This window comes from Leptidea sinapis, chromosome 9, assembly GCF_905404315.1.
Source record: "Leptidea sinapis chromosome 9, ilLepSina1.1, whole genome shotgun sequence".
NCBI lineage: Eukaryota > Metazoa > Arthropoda > Insecta > Lepidoptera > Pieridae > Leptidea > Leptidea sinapis.
In genome coordinates, this window is record NC_066273.1 from 9,562,453 (window position 1) to 9,582,719 (window position 20,267).

Genomic DNA, 20,267 nt, shown 5'->3' on the forward strand with positions numbered 1-20,267 from the left:
AGAAACGATCATAACCATAATGTTAACACAAGGAGCAGATATAACATAACTACTTGGAATAACTTTACTTCGCGTTTATTAATAACACATATAACACATATAATCGTTTTCAAAAGCAAAAACTGCATGAACTACTATAGCCTGGTATCAGCAGCCGTAAAAAAAAGAGCTTTAAATAAAACGTCATTGTCAATTTGTCAAATTTTGGCGCGTTTTTTTCGATAACTTTTGTTCACCTGTTTTTTAAAGTAAATTCTCAATAATTTTACGAAATGTTGAGAGATTTCGGTAGGGCATGTAATTAAAATAAATACTCAAAACACACATTCATATAGAATTTACCTACTTCCTAGTTAGAAGTAATTATTTACATTTTACAATGCCTGTAGAAGTTGACCAGGAAATCCCGGACCCTAGCAACCGGCGGAGTCCTAGAGGCTTAAAAATAAACAGGTAGGTATACATACGGTAGTATATTCAAAAGGTGTATGTAAACTTAAAATTAAATTGAGTAATGCATGTTAACATCATTACAAATTAATTGTTTATCTATCTTTCTATGTTTTAGACGGGCTGCAAAAGGTAATGATAATAATCATCAATTAAAAATAACTACAATGTTTCTTAAAAAAAGAAGCCGGAGCAACAGTCCCGAAAATGATCCTGAAGCAATCATTGAGACTGTAAGTTCATAATTTGTTTAACATTGTAGTTTGCAATTTAATTTAGGTGCTTATTATTTTTTAAACAATTACAGAAAAAACCTAAAAAAGATACAGATGTAGATTGCATTGGAAACGAGAACTGCACTAGTCTTAAAGTGAGAAATATTAATGATATCAATAAAGATATTAAAGTTGTTAATAATACAGGAGACACAACAAATCCAAAAGAAAGTATAGCTGATGAAAACTCTAATGAAATTTCTGTGTCTGATAAAACATTTGAAAATGGAACTACAGAAAACAATGCAGATAAGAAAGATCCAAATAATGAACAGTGTAATGTTTGTGGACAGTATCTGAATAATTCTGATATTTATTATCAAGGACATCCACAAAATGCTATAGAAGAATTTATTGCTTTGACAGATGAAAAGCTTCTTCTTGTTTCTGGTGAGTGAATAAAATTATTTTCTTTACAACATTTTAGTTAAGTACTAATTTAACTAAAAATAACAAAATAATAAAAATTAAGAAATTTTTTACAAATCCTTTTACCTAATTTATTTTTATTACTGTAGCTTTTTGTATAACCCATTATCAAAGTTAGTGCTCATTGACCTATGAAAGGATCAGTCTGACACTATTCAATTGACAAGCTCTACTATTCTGGTTGATCTTGAGTATTATAATACACTTCGCATCTCCCCATTAGCTTTTTCTTTCGTAATTATCACTTGCCAGGCCTGCACATGGTGGCTGTGTCACACAATTTCACTATTCCCACACCTAGTGTGCTGTAGTCACTAAATACAAAAATAAGCAAAATAGCCAAATGTATAGTATAGTAGACAACCTGTATAGCCGAGTGGTTAGCGATCCTACCTACTAAGCTAGAGGTCCCGGGTTTGAATCCTGTAAGGTGCAAGCATTTATATGATGAATATGGATGTTTGTTTCCGAGTCATGGATGTTTAAATGTATTTATGTATGTTTAAGTAAGTATATTGTATTAAATATATCATTGTCTTGTAACACATAACACAGGCTATATATGCTTAACTTGGGGCAAGATAATTTGTGTAAAAAGTGTGTCAATATTATTATTATTATAGTGGTAACTATTGTACTAAGGAAAGGTGAACATTTGATTTGAATAATTTAAGATAAGGCTGTAACATAAGCTCAAGTAATGTGTCAAATAAAATCAAATTTAGGACTCCATAATTATCAGACCTGGTGAACAATATAACATGCTTGTTAAACAACACACATGTTATATTCAATGACTCTCTTGGCTTGCTTAAAAATAAAATAAACATACTTTTAAGACATACTATAAACTAACTATATAACTTAAATAATAAACTATATAAACTTAAATAACTTAAATTAATTTTCACATTTTCTTTCATTTGTACTTAGTTATAAAACACTTACTTTAAATTAATATTAGTCAATGCTGTGCATTTCTCTTATAGGTGTGTATATTAGAATTGTCAATAATGTTACGCTTATATTTGTAAATGTATTAATATGTATTCTGTTGAAGTGCCTAATAAATATATTTGTTTTTTATGAAAACAAGGGACGAGACGAGCTGTTCGTTCAGCTGATGGTAATTGATATGTCCTGCCCACAAATTCAATACAATGCAGTGCCACTCAGTATACTTGAAAAACCCATGGTATACCCCAAAAATTCTGAGCTACACTACAATTGCACTCGTCATCGTAAGACACGATATGTTAAGTCTCATTTGTCCAGTAATTTCACTAGCTACAACACCCTTCAGACCGAAACACGACAATGTTTACACATTACTGCTTCACTGCAGAAATGGGCACCACCACATCCATAATCTAGCCGGCAACCTGTGCAAATGAGCCTCCCACTGTGATTAATAAGGGCTGAAAGATCAGCTTTGACAATATCTGAGATCCAATAATTAATATAAATTCAGTGCAAGTTGTAAGGTGGTTTCCAAATGACTGATAAATTTTTTACACTTCGAATGAATATGCATACAAGTCACATAGTGGTATGTGATCACTGCGGCCCACACTCTTTTGTAACACCAGAGGAATCACAAGAGTATTGCCTACCATACAAAGATATAAAGCTATAAATAAACACATATACGACTTTGAAAACTGAAAACACTTCAATACCTATGTGGCAAGCGGGGATCAAATTGTGAAGCATACATATTTTTTTTTTAATTTTTTGATGCTTTCCTTCTAAAAATATTTAAATTCAATATAATTTTTTAAGAAGCCTTCAATAATCCATATTCAGGCAAGGGTTATATGAATATTAAGTTAAAATTATGAATAATAAGATAACTTTATTTTTATTGATGACCTCTATAGCCCAGTGGTTAGTGGCCCTGTCTACTGAGCTATAGAGGTTCTTGGTTTGAATCCCGGTAGGTGCAGACATTTAATGATGAATATGAATGTTTGTTTCCGAGTCATGGATGTTTATTTTATACTTATTATTGTTATGTGTGTGTCAAATAAAAGATATTATTATTATTTGTATTTATTTATGTTTAAGTATATTGTATTAAATATATTATTGTTGTCGTGCACCCATAGTACAGGTTATGCCTAGTTTGGGGCAAAATAAACTGTGTAAGAGTGTGTCAATATTATATTATATTCTGATAAGTACATAAATATTGTCTAAAACACTACTTTTCTTATTTAAAGGTGACGATGGTGACGTAATGGAGAGACCACAAACAAATATTACTGGTTTCTCAATATTTGACCAGCAAGGACATTTAGTACCTATTGACGGGGGTCTTATTGAATGTGACATGAGAATTTTCATGTCTGGCTATTTGAAATCTATTTGTTCTGATGGGATGGAAATTGATGAAGAATGTATACCAGTTAAGGATGTCGGCCCAATCATTGAATGGTAATTCAACTTTTTCACATAATATTAAAAAATTGTTTTTTTGGTTGTCTAACACTGTGGTAGGACTAGACGTAAATTAATGTCTTGTATGCTAAACAAATAACAGAGTACTTAGCGGTGGTCTCATGCCGTTGTCATATGGCAACGGCAGCAAACAGGAAGTTAATGAGCTTGTTGCTAGGATAAATGCTGTATATTATTTCACGTGTGGGTAAAGTCTCAAATATGTTGCAATATAATAGATAAATCTTCTGTATATATAATGAAATTGCAACATATATATATATATATATACACACACAGAAATAAAGCAAAATATATACCATGTTATTTAGCTCACTTATCCTAGAAATAACTAAATGTTATTGGTTTTCACTGATCAAGGCAGTTATTTTCTCAAGATTGATTACTTTAGAATTCTTTTTGATATCAGTTTAAACACTACCACCACTTCGGAAATAAATGGCGTTCTCAGGGAGAAGAATGGCGCAAGTAACTCACACAGTATTCTTTTTTGCGACAGCTATTGTGGCAGCTAAGATTTAATGTTTGTTCAATTCAAATGGTAATAATATCAGATTCAATGGTCGGAACTGAATGGATGAAAACTTTAATGTTAACAAAAACAAGTCCCACAGAATATGTGTAGAAAAAATAAATAAATACAGTGCGTCAAAAACCCAATAAAAAAAAAACACAAACATATTTACATTGCATTTCAATTGATTGTAAATGATCTATAAGTGCAAGTCTCTGGCGGCTGAAACCAATGGAGCAAGGACCCGCCTGTCACAAAGTGTCTTGTTTATACAGTCAATCTCTAAGTATAATATATATAGTACGTATTTGGTAGTCATAGAAGTGTGTTTAGGCACTGTCTTCATAACTTTTTTTTTAAGGAATAGGAGGACAAACGAGTGTACGGGTCACCTGTTGTTAAGTGATCACCGCCGCCCACAATCTCTTGCAACACCAGAGGAATCACAGGAGCGTTGCCGGCCTTTAAGGAAGGTGTACGCTGTGCATAAAGGAGACATACACTTGATAACGGAATACGGTTTGAAACACCTTGAGAGAGAGATGTTACTCTTGATCGTTTGTCCTTGTTTGGCTGACCGGTAATAATATTATAGTAACAGTACTCAGGCAGGCTCATCATCAGCCGGAAGACGTCCACTGCTGGACAAAGGCCTCCGCCAAAGATTTCCACGACTATCGGCCCTGCGCTGCCCTCATCCAACGTATTCCGGCGATCTTGACCAGATCGTCGGTCCATCTTGTGGGGGCCCACGAACACTGCGTCTTCCGGTACGTGGTCGCCATTCGAGGACTTTACTGCCCCAACGACCATCTGTCCGTCGAACTATGTGCCCTGCCCACTGCCACTTCAGTTTCGCAATCATTTGGACTTTGTCGGTAACTTTGATTCTCCTACGGATCTCCCGATTTCTGATTCGATCTCGCAGGGAAACTCCGAGCATAGCCCTCTCCATTGCCCTCTGAGCGACTATGAGCTTTCAAATAAGGCCCATAGTTAGCGACCACTTCTGCGTACCGTAAGTCATCACTGACAACACACACTGGCTGAAAACCTTCGTCTCAGACACTAAGGTATTTGGGACGAGAAGATTTTACGAAGCTTCCCGAACGCTGCCCATCCGAGTTAGATTCGACGAGTGACCTCTTTCGTGCAATTGGACCTGCCTAACTGGATTGTTTGTCCGAGGTAGACGTACACGTCGAGAATTTCGAGAGTACAGTTCGCAATTGTTATGGGAGTAGGTGCGACATGTATATTTGACGTGATCTTCGTATTGTCCATGTTCATTTTGAGACCTACTCCTTGGGAAGCTGTATTGAGGCCATCCAGCATATGGCTTAAGTCTTACTTTTAATAAATCTCTATTAATAAATTGTACTTTTTTTACATCAGGTATATTCACGGCTTTGATGGAGGTAACAGGAACTGTATCGCATTATCTACTGAATTCGGTGAATATAATTTACTTAAACCAAGTCCTGGATATAAATCCCTAATGGACAATTTATATGAAAAGATATGGCTAAGTAAAGTTGTTGTTGAGTATTTAGAAGAATATCATTACCTTCAACCCACCTACGAGGACTTGCTAGAAGTGGTTCGCGAATCTAAAATTCCTGATCTTAATGATAAGTTAATGACTGAAGAAATGCTTCATAAATATGCTCAGTTTGTATGTGATCAGGTAGTAAGTCTGGAATCGGATGACGATTGTGAGCCGCTCATTACATTGCCATGCATGAGAGAGTTAATCAAGCTCATGGGCATCAGATTTGGAAAGAAAAGAATCCCAGCCAAAATTGACTATAAAAAGGTGAATAAAAATACTTGGACGAAAGCAACAACAACACCATTAGTAAGAAAAACATTTGAAAGTTTTTTCACAAATCAATTGGATAAAACAAATCATGAGTTAGTGCTGAGACGAAAAAGATGTGGAGTGTGTGAAGCTTGCCAGTTGCCTGATTGTGGGGAGTGTAATGCTTGCCGAGCAATGGCAAAATTTGGGGGACACGGGCGAACAAAGAAAGCTTGTGTTCGACGGCTTTGTCCCAATATGGCTGTCGAACAAGCCGAAGATTCTGAAGCAGAAGATGATGAAGATCAAGTTTCGGAAAAATCTCAATATAAAAAAATTGAAGAGAGTGTGCCAGTTAAATTAACAGGAACAAATAGCAGAAGTATTAAATGGATTGGAGAACCCATTAAATCTGATGCTACAAAAATATATTTCGAAACAGTCGAAATTGATGGTGGAGAACTTAAAATTGGTGACTTTGTGATGGTAGAGTCGTCGCAAACCAACAATCCGGCACTGGTATCAAGGGTAACATATATGTGGAAGGACGTCACAAACCCTAAAGGTGGCTACTTTCATGCTGAAGTATTTATGAGATCTTCCGACACTGTTTTAGGAGAGGTAGGAGATCCTCGAGAAATCTTTTTGGCTGACCGTTGCTGCCATGGTGCGCCACTTTCTTCTATTCTCAGAAAAGCCTATGTTGAGAAGAAAGAAACACCAAAAGATTGGTTTAAACTTGGAGGAAAAGAAGTAGATGAGGAATTTTTTGAAGATGATGGCAAAACATACTTTTATAGCAAGTACTATGAACGGTTTATGGCACGATTCGAAGATTTGCCAGCAGACCCACCATGTCCAAACGAATTAAGAAAACACCGATTCTGCCCATCTTGTGAGCGCAAGATCAAGAGGGATAGCAGAGACATTCCCAAGGTTTTGGGTAAATGTACCGAGAAATCTGAATATGTCCAAGAAAAAAATCGTTCAGAATGGTCTGCAGTTAAGTGGCAAGATTATGAATTTAAAAAGGGTTGTGGAGTATTACTAAAACCTGGTACATTTAAACTTCCGAATAATATGACTATATCGCAGGGCACAAGTAAAACTAAAATTGACGACATTGATGAAGATATTTACCCCGAATATTATAGAAAAAGTGATAGCAACATGCGAGGTTCTAACATTGATACGGGCGAACCTTTTTGTGTTGGTCATATAGTGGCCGTAACAGCAGCCGGCGAAGGCCCACTCATAGCTCCACAAGATATTTACATTAAAGTTAACATTCTGTATCGACCTGAAAATACTTCAAGCCGATTTCCACAACATGAAGACCTCAATGTCGTGTATTGGAGCAACGAAATCAAAGAAGTTTCTTTTTGTACCGTTGTTGGACCATGCCATTTAGTATACATAGATAACATACCCCAAAATGACACAATATACACCTGGTTAGAGAAAGACCCGACACGTTTCTACTTCCGAATGGTGTATGACAAGAAAACTCGCGAGTTCAAAGACGTTCCGCAGAGTTTGAGAAGCATAGGTCGGTTAGATAAAGGCAAGGATAAAGGAAAGGGCAAAGGGAAATCTAGTAAAGCAACAGAGACCGCTGCTAAAACTCTAGATGTAATTGTGAGACCTCTGAGGACTTTAGATGTATTTGCCGGATGTGGGGGACTTTCTGCTGGACTCCACCAAACTGGTGTTGCCGATTGTAAATGGGCCATTGAGAATGTCGAAGCTGCTGCTCATGCGTACTCGTTGAACAATAAAAATTGTATAGTTTTCAATGAAGATTGCAACGCGCTCCTTAAAGATGTCATGTCGGGAGCTACACACAGTTCTAGTGGTTTACGGCTTCCAATGCAAGGAGAAGTAGAGCTATTGTGCGGCGGGCCGCCCTGTCAAGGCTTTTCCGGTATGAACAGATTCAATTCCCGCGAATATTCCAATTTCAAGAACTCATTAGTCGCATCATACTTATCATATTGTGACTACTACAGACCGAAATACTTTATCCTTGAAAATGTGCGCAACTTTGTCGCTTTTAAGAAGGGCATGGTGCTAAAATTGACGCTGCGAGCTTTGTTAGATATGGGCTATCAGTGTACATTTGGTATTCTCCAAGCTGGGAATTATGGAGTTCCCCAAACGAGACGCAGAGTCATAATATTGGCGTCAGCTCCTGGTTATATGCTTCCACTTTACCCCGAACCGACTCATGTGTTCAGTCGGCGAGCGTGTTCCCTTACCACTACTATAGATGGAAAGAGGTTTGTAACAAATATAAAATGGGACGAATCGGCCCCAAGACGAACTTGTACCATACAAGATGCTATGAGCGACTTACCACAGATCAGTAATGGTGCAAACAAAATGGAAATAGATTATGGCTCCATGGCGGAGACTTTCTTTCAACGCTTGGTCAGGAGCAGGGATGAAAATGCAAAGTTGCGAGATCATATATGCAAGAATATGGCGCCCTTAATACAAGCGCGTATGGCACGAATTCCGACTACACCGGGCTCTGATTGGAGAGATCTACCAAATATCTCTGTGGCTTTATCAGATGGTACTAAATGTAAGGTAAAATTATAATGTTATCTTTGGATTTTTACTACAAAGAACTTTTGATTTTAAGTTTCAAACAACAAATAATACGAATAGTAAAATAAAATTTTAATAGATTCTGTTTAAATAAGACTGAAAGTTTTGTTTTAAGTACAAAGTGTAATTACCTGATGTTAATTGATTACCGGGGCCCACATTCTCTTGCAACACCAGACAGGAGCATTGCCAAACTTTGCAACCGCTGGCGTAATAGTGTTAATAAGTTAACACAATTCTCTTTTAATAATAATATTGGTCCTGCATATATCTGCCTATTTCTTATTCATTAGTCACAATAAGTACGACAAAATACAAGGGTGGAAGCGCGTGTCACAGCTAGTACTATAAATGTAATGGGCACAATTGATTCATAGATTGTAATAAAAATATTTGGAAAACGATGAAACTGTAAATATTGATTTAAAAAAGTGGCCACGATTTCGAGGGGATTCTCATTGAAGCCGAGTCATCATTCTGGCGTGTTGGTAATTAATGGTGAAATTTTTATTAAATTTTCAAATTCACATACACAAGAAATGACACTTATTTCCTTTTATTTAACCTGAAATTAATGATTTGATTTTTGATTTGATTTTAATAAGTATTTAATTGCTGTGAATTTCAGGTGTTACAATATCGGTACGAAGACAAAAAGAATGGTCGCTCTTCGACGGGATCTCTGCGCGGAGTTTGCGCATGCGCAGCGGGGGGACCCTGCACTGCTGCTGACCGACAAGAGAACACCCTCATACCCTGGTGCCTGCCACACACTGCCAACAGACATAATAACTGGGCTGGCTTATATGGTAATACAGTTAATTTTAATAATATTAGTACTATCTTACATCATTAATACATATACATAATAGATAGACTATGATAGCTGTGAAAACATAGAAAAAAATTGAGTTTACTTCTATTTTGAACAATGCACGCACACTTACACAAAGTGTCATACAAATCGCGAGTGTAAAATGTAGCTTCTCACACACACTAAAGTATTAAGCCTGGATTTATTGGTTTCCAAGACACTATGGCTGGGTTATCATTAACAAAAAACGCGTACACAGCCATCAGGTGGCGCTAGCTTGTCGTAAAATTGTTGGCTTAGTAGTCTATATAATATTAACCATTTATCTCTGCCTCACAAACCTTAAATAAAAAAAAGCATAGACTGCTTTATTAAAATTTTAATTTATTTAACTAAAACTTATTTTCAATCTATGTACAGTATGTAAATAGCATATATGAAATAAATGTAGGTACATACTCGTTAGCATATTTGCTGACGATATACCAAAAATTAACAAAATCCGTGCATTGGTTTTGTCAAAAAGTAGACTTCATTTTAAGCAAATTTCAACGTTCTGTAGAATTATGTAACTGGGTCAATGAAAAGGCATAAAAGGCATTTATTTTCTCAAAATTGATTCCGTTAGAATTCTTTTTGATGTCATTTCTAATATACTAGATACTACACCGCTTCGGAAACAAATGGCGCTCTGAGAGAGAAGAAGCGGCGCAAGAAACTCTCCCAGCATTCTTTTTTTGCGCTCTTTTCAATAAAAATATACAATATTGTACAGTCATTTCTATCGCTATAAAATAATCACAATTTAGTCCCAGGCTGTCCGATCATTTAGATATTCAGCTGTGGAGTGGTAGGATTTACGACATAGCCATTTGTTTATAAAACATTTAAATTTGTTTATAGATAATGCCTGAACAGTGGCTGGGACTTTATTATAGAAGTGTATACATTTACCCTTAAAGCTATTATGTATCTTATGAAGCCTACTAGTATTAGTTACAAGCAGTCCCTTATTTCTAGTGTTATAATAATGAAAATCACTATTAAGAGCAAAAAGGTGACGATTTTTGTGGTTGGTTCAATGAACTTGAATATACCAATATCATAAACGGCGTTGCCGATTTGCCGTACAAAAGTTGAATGGCATCGCTTTGAAAGAAAAGCCGCCAGTCGGCTTTTCTTTCAAAGCGCTAGCTTTCGGCTAGCTTCCGGGTAGTGTGTACGATCTGTCAGAGCGTCCGTGAATCCAAGTCGTTGCCTTACGCTGGGCGCGATTGTTTTAAGTGATGGACTGTATTTAAAAATTTAAGTGAAATGTTTAAATAAATTTTCATTTCTACGCTTATTGTTAAGAGCTTGTTTACAAGAAGAGAAGTAACAGCCGATTTGGCGCCAGTGTGCTACGTTGTCGCTCAGCTACATATACAGCTATAAGCATTTCGGTGACGCGAACTCACGAGATTTCACCAATCCAAAAAGTGTGGAATATATTTATTTTTTTAATTATTTATTTATCGCGTGCGCCAGTCATGAGCATGTTGGTGACGCGAACCCATTAGATATTCCCCTTTCAAACACGGATAAAGACGTTTTCACTTCAAAAATAAATGGTTAAATTTCTGCACTAACAGGTCGCATATCATGGGATGGGTACTTCAGCACGACGGTGACAGACCCGGAGCCGATGGGCAAACAGGGCCGCGTGCTGCATCCCGAGCAGACCCGAGTGGTGTCGGTGCGGGAGTGCGCCCGCTCGCAGGGCTTCCCCGACACATACATCTTCGCTGGCTCAATACAAGAAAAGCACAGACAGGTACTGACCCCGTAGTCCTAGTACAGTGACGTAAACTACCTTAGTTATACAGATACCCTATTAAATAAACTATTCTAGTGAAAATGATAACTGTATAACTGTAATATTAAGGTGTATGTACCTTATATCTTATTGTTTTAGTTGTTTAATCTATTTTTTTTCTCTTCATTTGTACATACACACATTAGAGTAGAAAATATGTCTATCTAACTATCTATAAATATAAGTTTTATTTATATAAATATATATATGTTTGAATAATATATAAATTTGTATATTATACTTTATATATTATATCCTATATTCTGTTAATTTATTGCGTTATGTCAAGTTATATGTTAATAAAATCTCCTATACACCTTTAGGTTACCTGGAAGGGATCGCTGAATAGTGATAAGGTCTACCTAATTTCGCTACGATAACTGTTATATACAAATTGTACCATTATTTATTTTTAGTGCAATAAAGTATTTTTATTCATTCATACCCTGAGCCTACTGAGACTTTGCTGAAATAAATTTGGATCATTGTGGATTGTCTTGATTATGAGAATGTTTTTATTAGTCTCGTAACACTTATTACATTATGCTCTCATCTCGCATGAAATGGATATTCGAATTTATAGTTGACCCGAGTCAATAGAAAAAATCCAAAATGGCGGGTCATATTGGTCATTCTTCCTTACTCACATCCTATTGCTACATCTACACTCACACACACGAGGGTGCTTTCGGCATAAAAGGTCTTGAATAAATAAATGTCAAATATTCTGTTTCAAATAAATTTATTTTTATGACGTTATGTTATCTTAATAAAATATAAAAATGTGAACTTATTTATTCTAAGTGAATGTCTGCAAAGAATAATTCTATTCGAAATAATACGACTACCCTTAGCGCCTTCGATTTGCTAAATGATCTCATATTATTGGTAACCTTGAAGACCGTAGAATGCGGCGAACCCGACGCGTTCCATAGTTTAATGCAGCCTTTACTCTGTCTATGGATCAATCTATGGAATTTACGAACTGTTTCCTTTTGAAATTAAGTCACTGCTTGTTTTTGAGATTTCGCGACTCCCATGTCAAGATATCTTTAAGAGGATGCCCACATCTTCTAAAACTGACCATAATTTGCAATCCAAGGGTCTCAGATCTGGGCTAGACGAGGGCCAGTCAAGTCCAGTTCGTGCCTTGCGACCACTTTACAGTTGATAACCTGCTCAACCCCAATAATTGCATATTAAAAAATTGACTTGAGATGTCGCTCTTGCAAATCTAAATAGTTTGTCAGTTGAACAAGACATACCAAAATTTCGGTCGATGCGCCACTCAGACGGTTGGCTCGACGGACCCGTTTTATGTTTTATTTAAAAAATGTCCCGTAAACTACTTTACTTTGTACAAGGTACAATGTTAATTTTAATATTAAGCTCGAAGAAAATACCTAAGTGCGGAAAAAGATGAAAGTTTCTAATGAATATAATAATACCTATGTATTTTGTTTATTATAATTGTATCTTTTTAGGTGGGAAATGCAGTCCCTCCACCTTTGGGAGCAGCCTTGGGCAGAGAAATTAAGAAAGCTTTAAGTGAATCGTGACATTTATATTTTTATTATGACATTAACAAATAAACTGTACAGAATAATTTTTCCTGGTTTTACTTTCGCTAATAGATAATTAAACTGCAGTGGTGTCGAAAAAGTAGATACTTTAATTTCCTAACTTAAACCTTTTTTTAACTAGAGCACCGATTAAAACAAATTTAAATTTTGATATATTTTATTACAACGCCAACATGATCCTTCTACAGTGTACCAAGTCATCCAACGCACGTTACTCATATGTGATTTGATATTATAAAAAGAGTACAACCAAAGGATGGAAATAATGCTTGGTTTATATTTTGTCCAAATTAAGCGGCATGTAAACAAAAGTTGAAAAATTTAGAATGCTCACAAATGCAGTCTTTTTGAGGGTTTAGCCGTAATCAACACGCTTGGCAGGCGGGTTGGCGTTGGCATCTTAGTTGATGTCGTGGGAGGCCTATGTCCAGCAGTAGACTTACTCTGGCTGATACAATGATGATGATGAAATGTAGTCAAGGTGGACACAGATATGGAAAAATGTAATATATAATAGCTAGTTAATAAGGCTTGGCACCAAGGCCATAATACAATATTGAATTAAAAAAAAAAGATACAAGTGTCACTGACAGCACTACCGTCATTTGTCAGTGTCACCTGTCAACCTATATAGAGTAAAATCTAAAATAATTAAAATTTAAAACCTAAATTACTATAAAAATCATGAAGCAATACTGTTCTATCTGTCAAGTTAAATACAATAAATAACAAATTCTAACTAATACTAACTGCTAACTTAATTAAATATATATAATTGTCGCTGCTTGAATTTAATAGGGTTGATGTAGGTTACTTGATTTCAATATTCAAACTTGTAAACAAATTAACCTAGCAAGTAGGTAGGAGTTAGCACGTTTGAACATTTAAATGTTCTTTTACCAATCTAATTTAAGCAAGGTGATACAAAGTGCATAGGTATATTTAATAAAGTGACTGTACACTATACATGCCGAGAATGAATATCGTATTATAATATAAATGATAATAATACAAGTCTAACCTCAAAATATTAGCAAAACTATGGAAACTCAAGATGAAGTTACTGAATCTGGACCCGTCGAAAATGCTTGGGCGTTGAAAATACCCAAATTTACTCCCGAAGATAACCCCCACGGACTCCTTGAAGAAAGTAAGTTTGCAACACTGTTCCCAAAATATCGGGAACAATATCTAAAAGAATGTTGGCCATTGGTACAAAAAATCCTAAGTGAACATCATATAGTTGCTGAATTAGACTTAATTGAAGGAAGCTTAACTGTTAAAACAACAAGGAAAACTTGGGATCCATACGTCATAATAAAAGCTAGAGATTTTATGAAATTGTTATCTCGGAGTGTCCCGTTTGAACAAGGTATGCGAGTTTTAGAAGATGACATTGGGTGCGATATTATAAAAATTAATTCATTTGTTAGAAAAAAGGAAACCTTTTTAAAGAGGCGTCAACGTTTAATTGGGCCTAATGGTGTCACTCTTAAATCAATTGAATTGCTTACTGAATGCTATGTTCTTGTTCAAGGCAATACTGTTTCAGCAGTTGGCCCTTACAAAGGGTTGGTTCAAGTAAGAAGAATAGTAGAGGATACAATGAAAAATATTCATCCAATGTATAATATTAAGAGTCTTATGATTAAAAGGGAATTGATGAAAGATCCACGTTTAAAAAATGAAAGTTGGGACAGATTTTTACCGAAATTCAAGAGTAAAAATGTCCCAAGGAAGCAACCTAAAAAGAAAGTTACTAAGAAACCGTACACACCCTTCCCTCCACCTCAACCTGAAAGTAATATTGACAAAGAACTTGCAACAGGAGAATATTTCCTTAAAGCTGAGCAAAAGAAAGCAAAACACCAACATGAGAAAGAAGAGAAACAACAGCAAGCCAAGAAAGCTAAAGAAGAAGCTAGAAAGAAAGATTTTATTCCACCAGAAGAAAATAAGGTGGATTTAAAGAAAACCGTTGAATCAAATGTTAATATGAATGAGTTTAAAGCTAAGATGAAGAAAGCTGTTAAGCAGAACAAAGGTTTTTTAAATGTTAAAGAAAGTTCTAGTTGATTTGATTAATAAATTATTATGTAAGTCTATATTATGTTTTACTTCTAACCTTTTTTATAGATGAACAATTTACTCACTTTTATTCTCAGTGATGCTGTTATAAGTTAAAGAAATTCAGGAACATTATCAATCATGAAGAACCTTCAACTTGTTGTGTTAGCATTGATTTAAAAACATATCAGCAAAATCTGTAATTGAATTAAAGACTTGTATTATCATGAGTATCTCACATTCTATTCTGAGTTACTGCTGCTTACTAAATTAACTCTTAGTTTGTTGGACTCTCAGAACATCGAAAAAGTACAGGGTTGATTTCCTCAGATTTTATTGTCATTGCACAAAAAAACTAATTTCATACAAAAGTATAAAACACATTAATGTGAATGAATAAAAAACTCACTTCTTGAAATTTAAAGAAGTGAGATTCAAGAGTTTGATTCATATTGGCATTTGTACATTTGATTTATGAGAGTGGTATTTTAAAAAAGCATGTACACTGTACTGCCTAAAAGGCTGGTAATGCTTCTGTGAACCCTCTGGTGTTACAGTGGAAGGAGAAGTGATCGTAAAGATAAAAAATTACACATCTTGTTAAATTGTTCTTAGATATTTTTTATATAAGAAGAGGACAAATGAGCAGGTCACCTGATGTTAAGTGTTCACACCATTCACGATTTTCTGCAATATCAGAGAAATTACCAACTTTGCCGGATTACCTCAATACCTTACCATGCATTCTCACTTGATCCAACCTAAGGAGGGCACAGAACCATGAATTTCAGAGGGCAAACGAGTTAACATAACAGCACTCATTACATGTTTAAATATTATCATAGATTTTTTTAACAACAAACTTAAAACACTACATCAAACTGTATTTATTAACACCTCATGACATAATGGCTGCCACATCTGCGGTGAAAAAGCATCTGATCTCAGAGAGAATGTGTTTGTTAGGAACCAACAGAATCAGTCAGAGCATCTGTACAAACTCATCTGCACAGTGTATATGAATCTTCACACCTTTCGGCTGCACAAGCAGAACCAACACAGCCTAAGGAAGTTCATTCAGCAATACCTATGTTTAAAAATAATATTAATAGTTAAATGTCTTAAGGGATACAAACAAAAAGTACTTGTATTGAAAATAATGTGTGGAGAATTTTCATAAAACATAACCAACTAAACTCTCAATTTCTTTTAACTAGGTACATGAAACATTTTCAACTTGCATTAAGGCTTTTTGTTTATATTAATTTTATTAAATCAATACTACACTCTTTTTATTTATTACTAGCTGATACCCGCAACTTCGTCCGCATACACACATAAATAAGCACGTAGTACTTATAAATATCTTTATTTCTTAAAACTTTATTTACTTTATATTAAATGAACACAACACCATATTTTATTCATTCACAAAAAAATAATTTGATAGATAGAAACAACTGTAAGTAATCTACCAACCTTAATCTACCTAAATTTAAGTTTATTTTGTACCTCCTGAGAAAGTTAGAAAGATATAAAAATTCTAATTAGTTATTCATTTTAAACTATTTTATTTGATTACTGAATGACGGGGTCATATCAAAGGAAAATCAAAATCGTTGTTTTTATTTAATTCCGAGCATTTTCATATTTATTCACCTTTTAAACCTTCCCTGGATATCCACAATTCATTTAAGACCAAAATTAGCCAAATTGATCCAGCCATTCTCGAGTTTTAGCGACACTAACGAACAGCAATTCATTTTTATATATATAGATTATTATTCAGCTAAACCTAATGCTAAGCTAATAGTCACAATAATTAATATAATATTACTGATTTAACTTTACTAGGAATTACTTACCCCCTCCTCTAACCAAACAAATGAGTATCAGGCGCTTTTAAAAAAAATACTGTTCAAGTCTACTAAAAAGCAACTTGCTGCAGAGAATTTTAATCACACCCACTTGAAAGTCCTTTCTCTAAATGATTTTTTTCTGTATGCAGACATAAACACACTCATATGCAATGATACATACACACACACTTACATACAAAGGTAATATGTAAGGTAATAACAACACTTGTTTTAAAATATTATAATGAATAAAAAGATAGCCTATGTAGGTAATCGGGGAGCCATAATCCATAAGCCATTCACTCCCACTCAATAGCTTAGAGAGGAGGGGATGGCTGAAAAGCAGCTCTGCATGGAAATATGGATCCATGATCCCATGTCAGGTGAAGCTGAGCATTCTCCGTTTGCCTATTTGTTTTATCGCCTAGCCTAATAATAAATTTTATTTTTTGTAATGTTCAGTATGGCAATAAATAATTAATTACCACACAATTTTAAAATATGGCTAGCATCAAAATTATTTGAGTTTGTTAATAATATGTAGATGATCAAAGTAAATCAAATGTGTGTAAATAATGGTATGTATCATAAGCTTATATTAAGAAGTTCGTAACCGATGAGAACTTTATTACTTAGAGACTATGATGTCCATCCTTCTCTCTGTCAAAGGGTTGTTTCTCATAGGTACACCAAAAATAAAAGCCAAGATAGCTAATTCTATGATAAAAAACTTTTATTTAACAAACGTTTTTTGTTGATTGATTTATTTTATTTTATCTAGTACGATGGTACAAACTACAAAGGGCTGCACTTGACCGTTATTTATTTCAATACTTAAATTATGATCAGAAGTTTTCTGTTATAAAAAACGACACTATTTAGGAGGTACGACTTCTGCCCGAATGCCATTCTGCGACTCATCCAACTCTTATCATGACATGATAACGTGTTCACAACCTGGAGATTACGTTTTGTAAAGATTCAACAATTGTAATCATTTATTCTCTTATGGCTTTAACTTAAATTAACAAGATTACTCAAATCAATAGAATTAACTTTTCTATTGTCAAATTCGCAATCCGGAGCATTTTTTATTTTCATTTAGTTTTTTTTTTAATTTCTAAAGAGGCAAATAATGTTTTTGTATCCAAATAGTTTTTGAGGTATGAAGATATAAATGAAATATCCTTACATAAAGTTGACATGTCTATATGTTTGGTATTTATTAAATAAAAGATATACCTATAAAAAAAGCTATGAAATCACTTCAGAGGTATACGCATTGGTTTAATTAATTGGTAAGTAGTATCTATATTATCAAGAGTGTACATGCGTAAAATACTTTGTGTGTTTATTTTGTTAATAAGTTATCACCAGATCTTAATTGTAATACTTCCTTATGGTACCTATATAAGTTAATACCTAAATGTGTATGCATAGTATTCGTGCATTTCATGCATAATTACATACTACAATTCATGCCGTAGACTGCATTAACAATATTGGTTAGGTATCCAACTGAATTGTTTAGCGAATTATCAAATCGTAGCTACCCACGTATAAAGCTAACAGAAACAACATGTAATTGTACATTGCGGGTAGTTAAAAAAATATGTGTAAGATGCTCCAATAATAAGTTGCTATGTTATAGCTAAAGTTTAATTTATGTTGTTCGGGTATAAAATGAATGATTTTTTAGAACTTTTCTTTACTTGCAAGTTGCACTGCGTATGAGGCGCGGTTTGTCTTTACTTATTTGACATAATATCAGAAATGGAAGAAAGTGTGACTCAATATGCAAACAGTAGTGCATCATTGAATTCAATTACAGTATGTATTCTTTTTTTTGTCTTATATATATTTATATTTAGTTTGGCTATTGTAGATATTTGGTATCTATATAGGCAATAATAATGTAATAACAATGTAATATTGGTATATTTACTTATTAAATGATAAAATATTTCTTTGTGTCACTTTAAATACCTACATAACTTATGACTATTGAAAGCGTGCCGAAGGTATGTACTAATCACTTACACCCATATTCTAAGTCGTTACCTCGAAAGTCCCTCGACTCGAACTCAGTCGAGGAGGCCTCAAGGAATGACTTGAAAGGAACTCAAGTTTGGTATTCATAGTTGTCAGTTTGAGGAATTCATGAGGTTCCTCGAATGAGTGTGAGTCGAGGTAAAACTCATGAATTACGTCATCGTTTGGAGGAATGCTAACCTTATTATTGACGATTTTTTATCTGTGGCTTTCAACTTCTTGTGTCAAGTGATTAGTGAAGTGTCAAATGAAAGCGAACACATAAATAAACAAATATTAACGCAGCGTAATTCGAATTCCTTAAATGCACTTGAAAACAAAACCCATGTTTTGCGCAAAAAATACTGTGATATTTGTGAAGTGGGTGGCTTGGAGAAGAAAATATTTTGTTCGCTTCGCAGTATACAAGTGAATTCAATCGTGTGTTGTTCTTATTGAGCAATTATTTAAAATGACTGCAACTGGAAGACAGCTTTTCAATGAAGCCGAAAAGATTTGTCTGCAGGAGTTAGTAATCAAATACAAATTAAATTCGATAGCCACTATGGGGAGCGCAGTGGCTAAAAAAAATCCCTGGCTTAGCCTAACAGAGGAGTACAATGCCATAGAAACGAATTCAAAAGTAAGTACTTACTGTAGTTGAAAATATATTTTATTCTATTATATTCACTTAAGGCAAACTTTACGAAACATTTGAGCAATTATTTCTTTATCACTTTATTTTTAGAGGACTGAAGCTCAACTTAAAAAATGTTGGGACCAGGCGTAAAAGTATGTTGGCCTTAGAGAAAAGGGAAAGGATGAGGACCGGTGGTGGTTCCTCTAATGCTTACATACCTAGTACCAGTACTGGAGGATGCTCTCGCTGAACAGACAGATGTGGAGTTGGCAGATGTAATCGACAGTGATAACATACCTTGTAGTGCAGGTAAATAACATAAAAGTACTTCTGGTACTTACTGCATTAAGTTTATTGCCATTTGTGATTTTTTATGACTGTTTTTCTGTTTGGCAGTAATCCAAATTGATGATGTGATGTTGTTAGACATGTCATCTCAAGTACCAGCAGTTGAACATGTGTCAGAAAGAGGTAAAATAACCAACCTTTTTAAAATTATAAAAAATAATATTATGTTTATTGTTAAGTATTAATGTTATACGTAATTTTACAGAAAACATTATAAACACTCCTCCACATTTGACAGAGTCCCGTTTGACTGATTATAGTGCAGCTCCATCACAAGGTAGTTATAAAAATATTTTGTCAAAGTTTAAAATGAATGTACATTCAATTAAATAAAAAAATGTTATACCTGAACACATTATAATAGGCAAAATAGTTGCCATAATCAACCACTTAATTAATGTCTGACTGTTCATCACTGGTGTCTTTTCTTATTATTTGAAGATAGGGGATATAGAGCCTCAACTCGCCATGCTGATTAAATACTGGTTGATGGGCTTAGATAACTTATTGCAACTCTTTACATTTATT

General features: G+C 34.5%; 2 protein-coding genes and 1 long non-coding RNA gene across 3 annotated transcripts; all 3 read left to right on the forward strand.

Moving 5' to 3' along the window:
* The first annotated feature begins 217 nt into the window (after positions 1 to 217).
* Positions 218 to 12,819, forward strand: LOC126966221 (DNA (cytosine-5)-methyltransferase 1-like). Its single transcript, XM_050810166.1, has 8 exons — positions 218 to 453; positions 569 to 683; positions 758 to 1,115; positions 3,377 to 3,590; positions 5,524 to 8,521; positions 9,171 to 9,351; positions 10,988 to 11,169; positions 12,696 to 12,819. The coding sequence occupies exons 1-8, from the start codon at positions 380 to 382 to the stop codon at positions 12,768 to 12,770; spliced, it is 4,197 nt and encodes a 1,398-aa protein (XP_050666123.1). The 5' UTR covers positions 218 to 379; the 3' UTR covers positions 12,771 to 12,819.
* A 608-nt stretch (positions 12,820 to 13,427) lies between these two features.
* On the forward strand, positions 13,428 to 14,899 carry LOC126966252 (KRR1 small subunit processome component homolog). The gene has a single exon (XM_050810227.1). It carries the CDS (start codon positions 13,836 to 13,838, stop codon positions 14,868 to 14,870), a length of 1,035 nt encoding a protein of 344 aa, XP_050666184.1. The 5' UTR covers positions 13,428 to 13,835; the 3' UTR covers positions 14,871 to 14,899.
* Positions 14,900 to 19,288: 4,389 nt separating this feature from the next.
* On the forward strand, positions 19,289 to 20,004 carry LOC126966288 (uncharacterized). The gene is made up of 4 exons (XR_007729707.1): positions 19,289 to 19,394; positions 19,500 to 19,700; positions 19,788 to 19,862; positions 19,945 to 20,004. It is a non-coding gene; the product is annotated as an uncharacterized LOC126966288 (long non-coding RNA).
* The last annotated feature ends 263 nt before the right edge of the window (positions 20,005 to 20,267 follow it).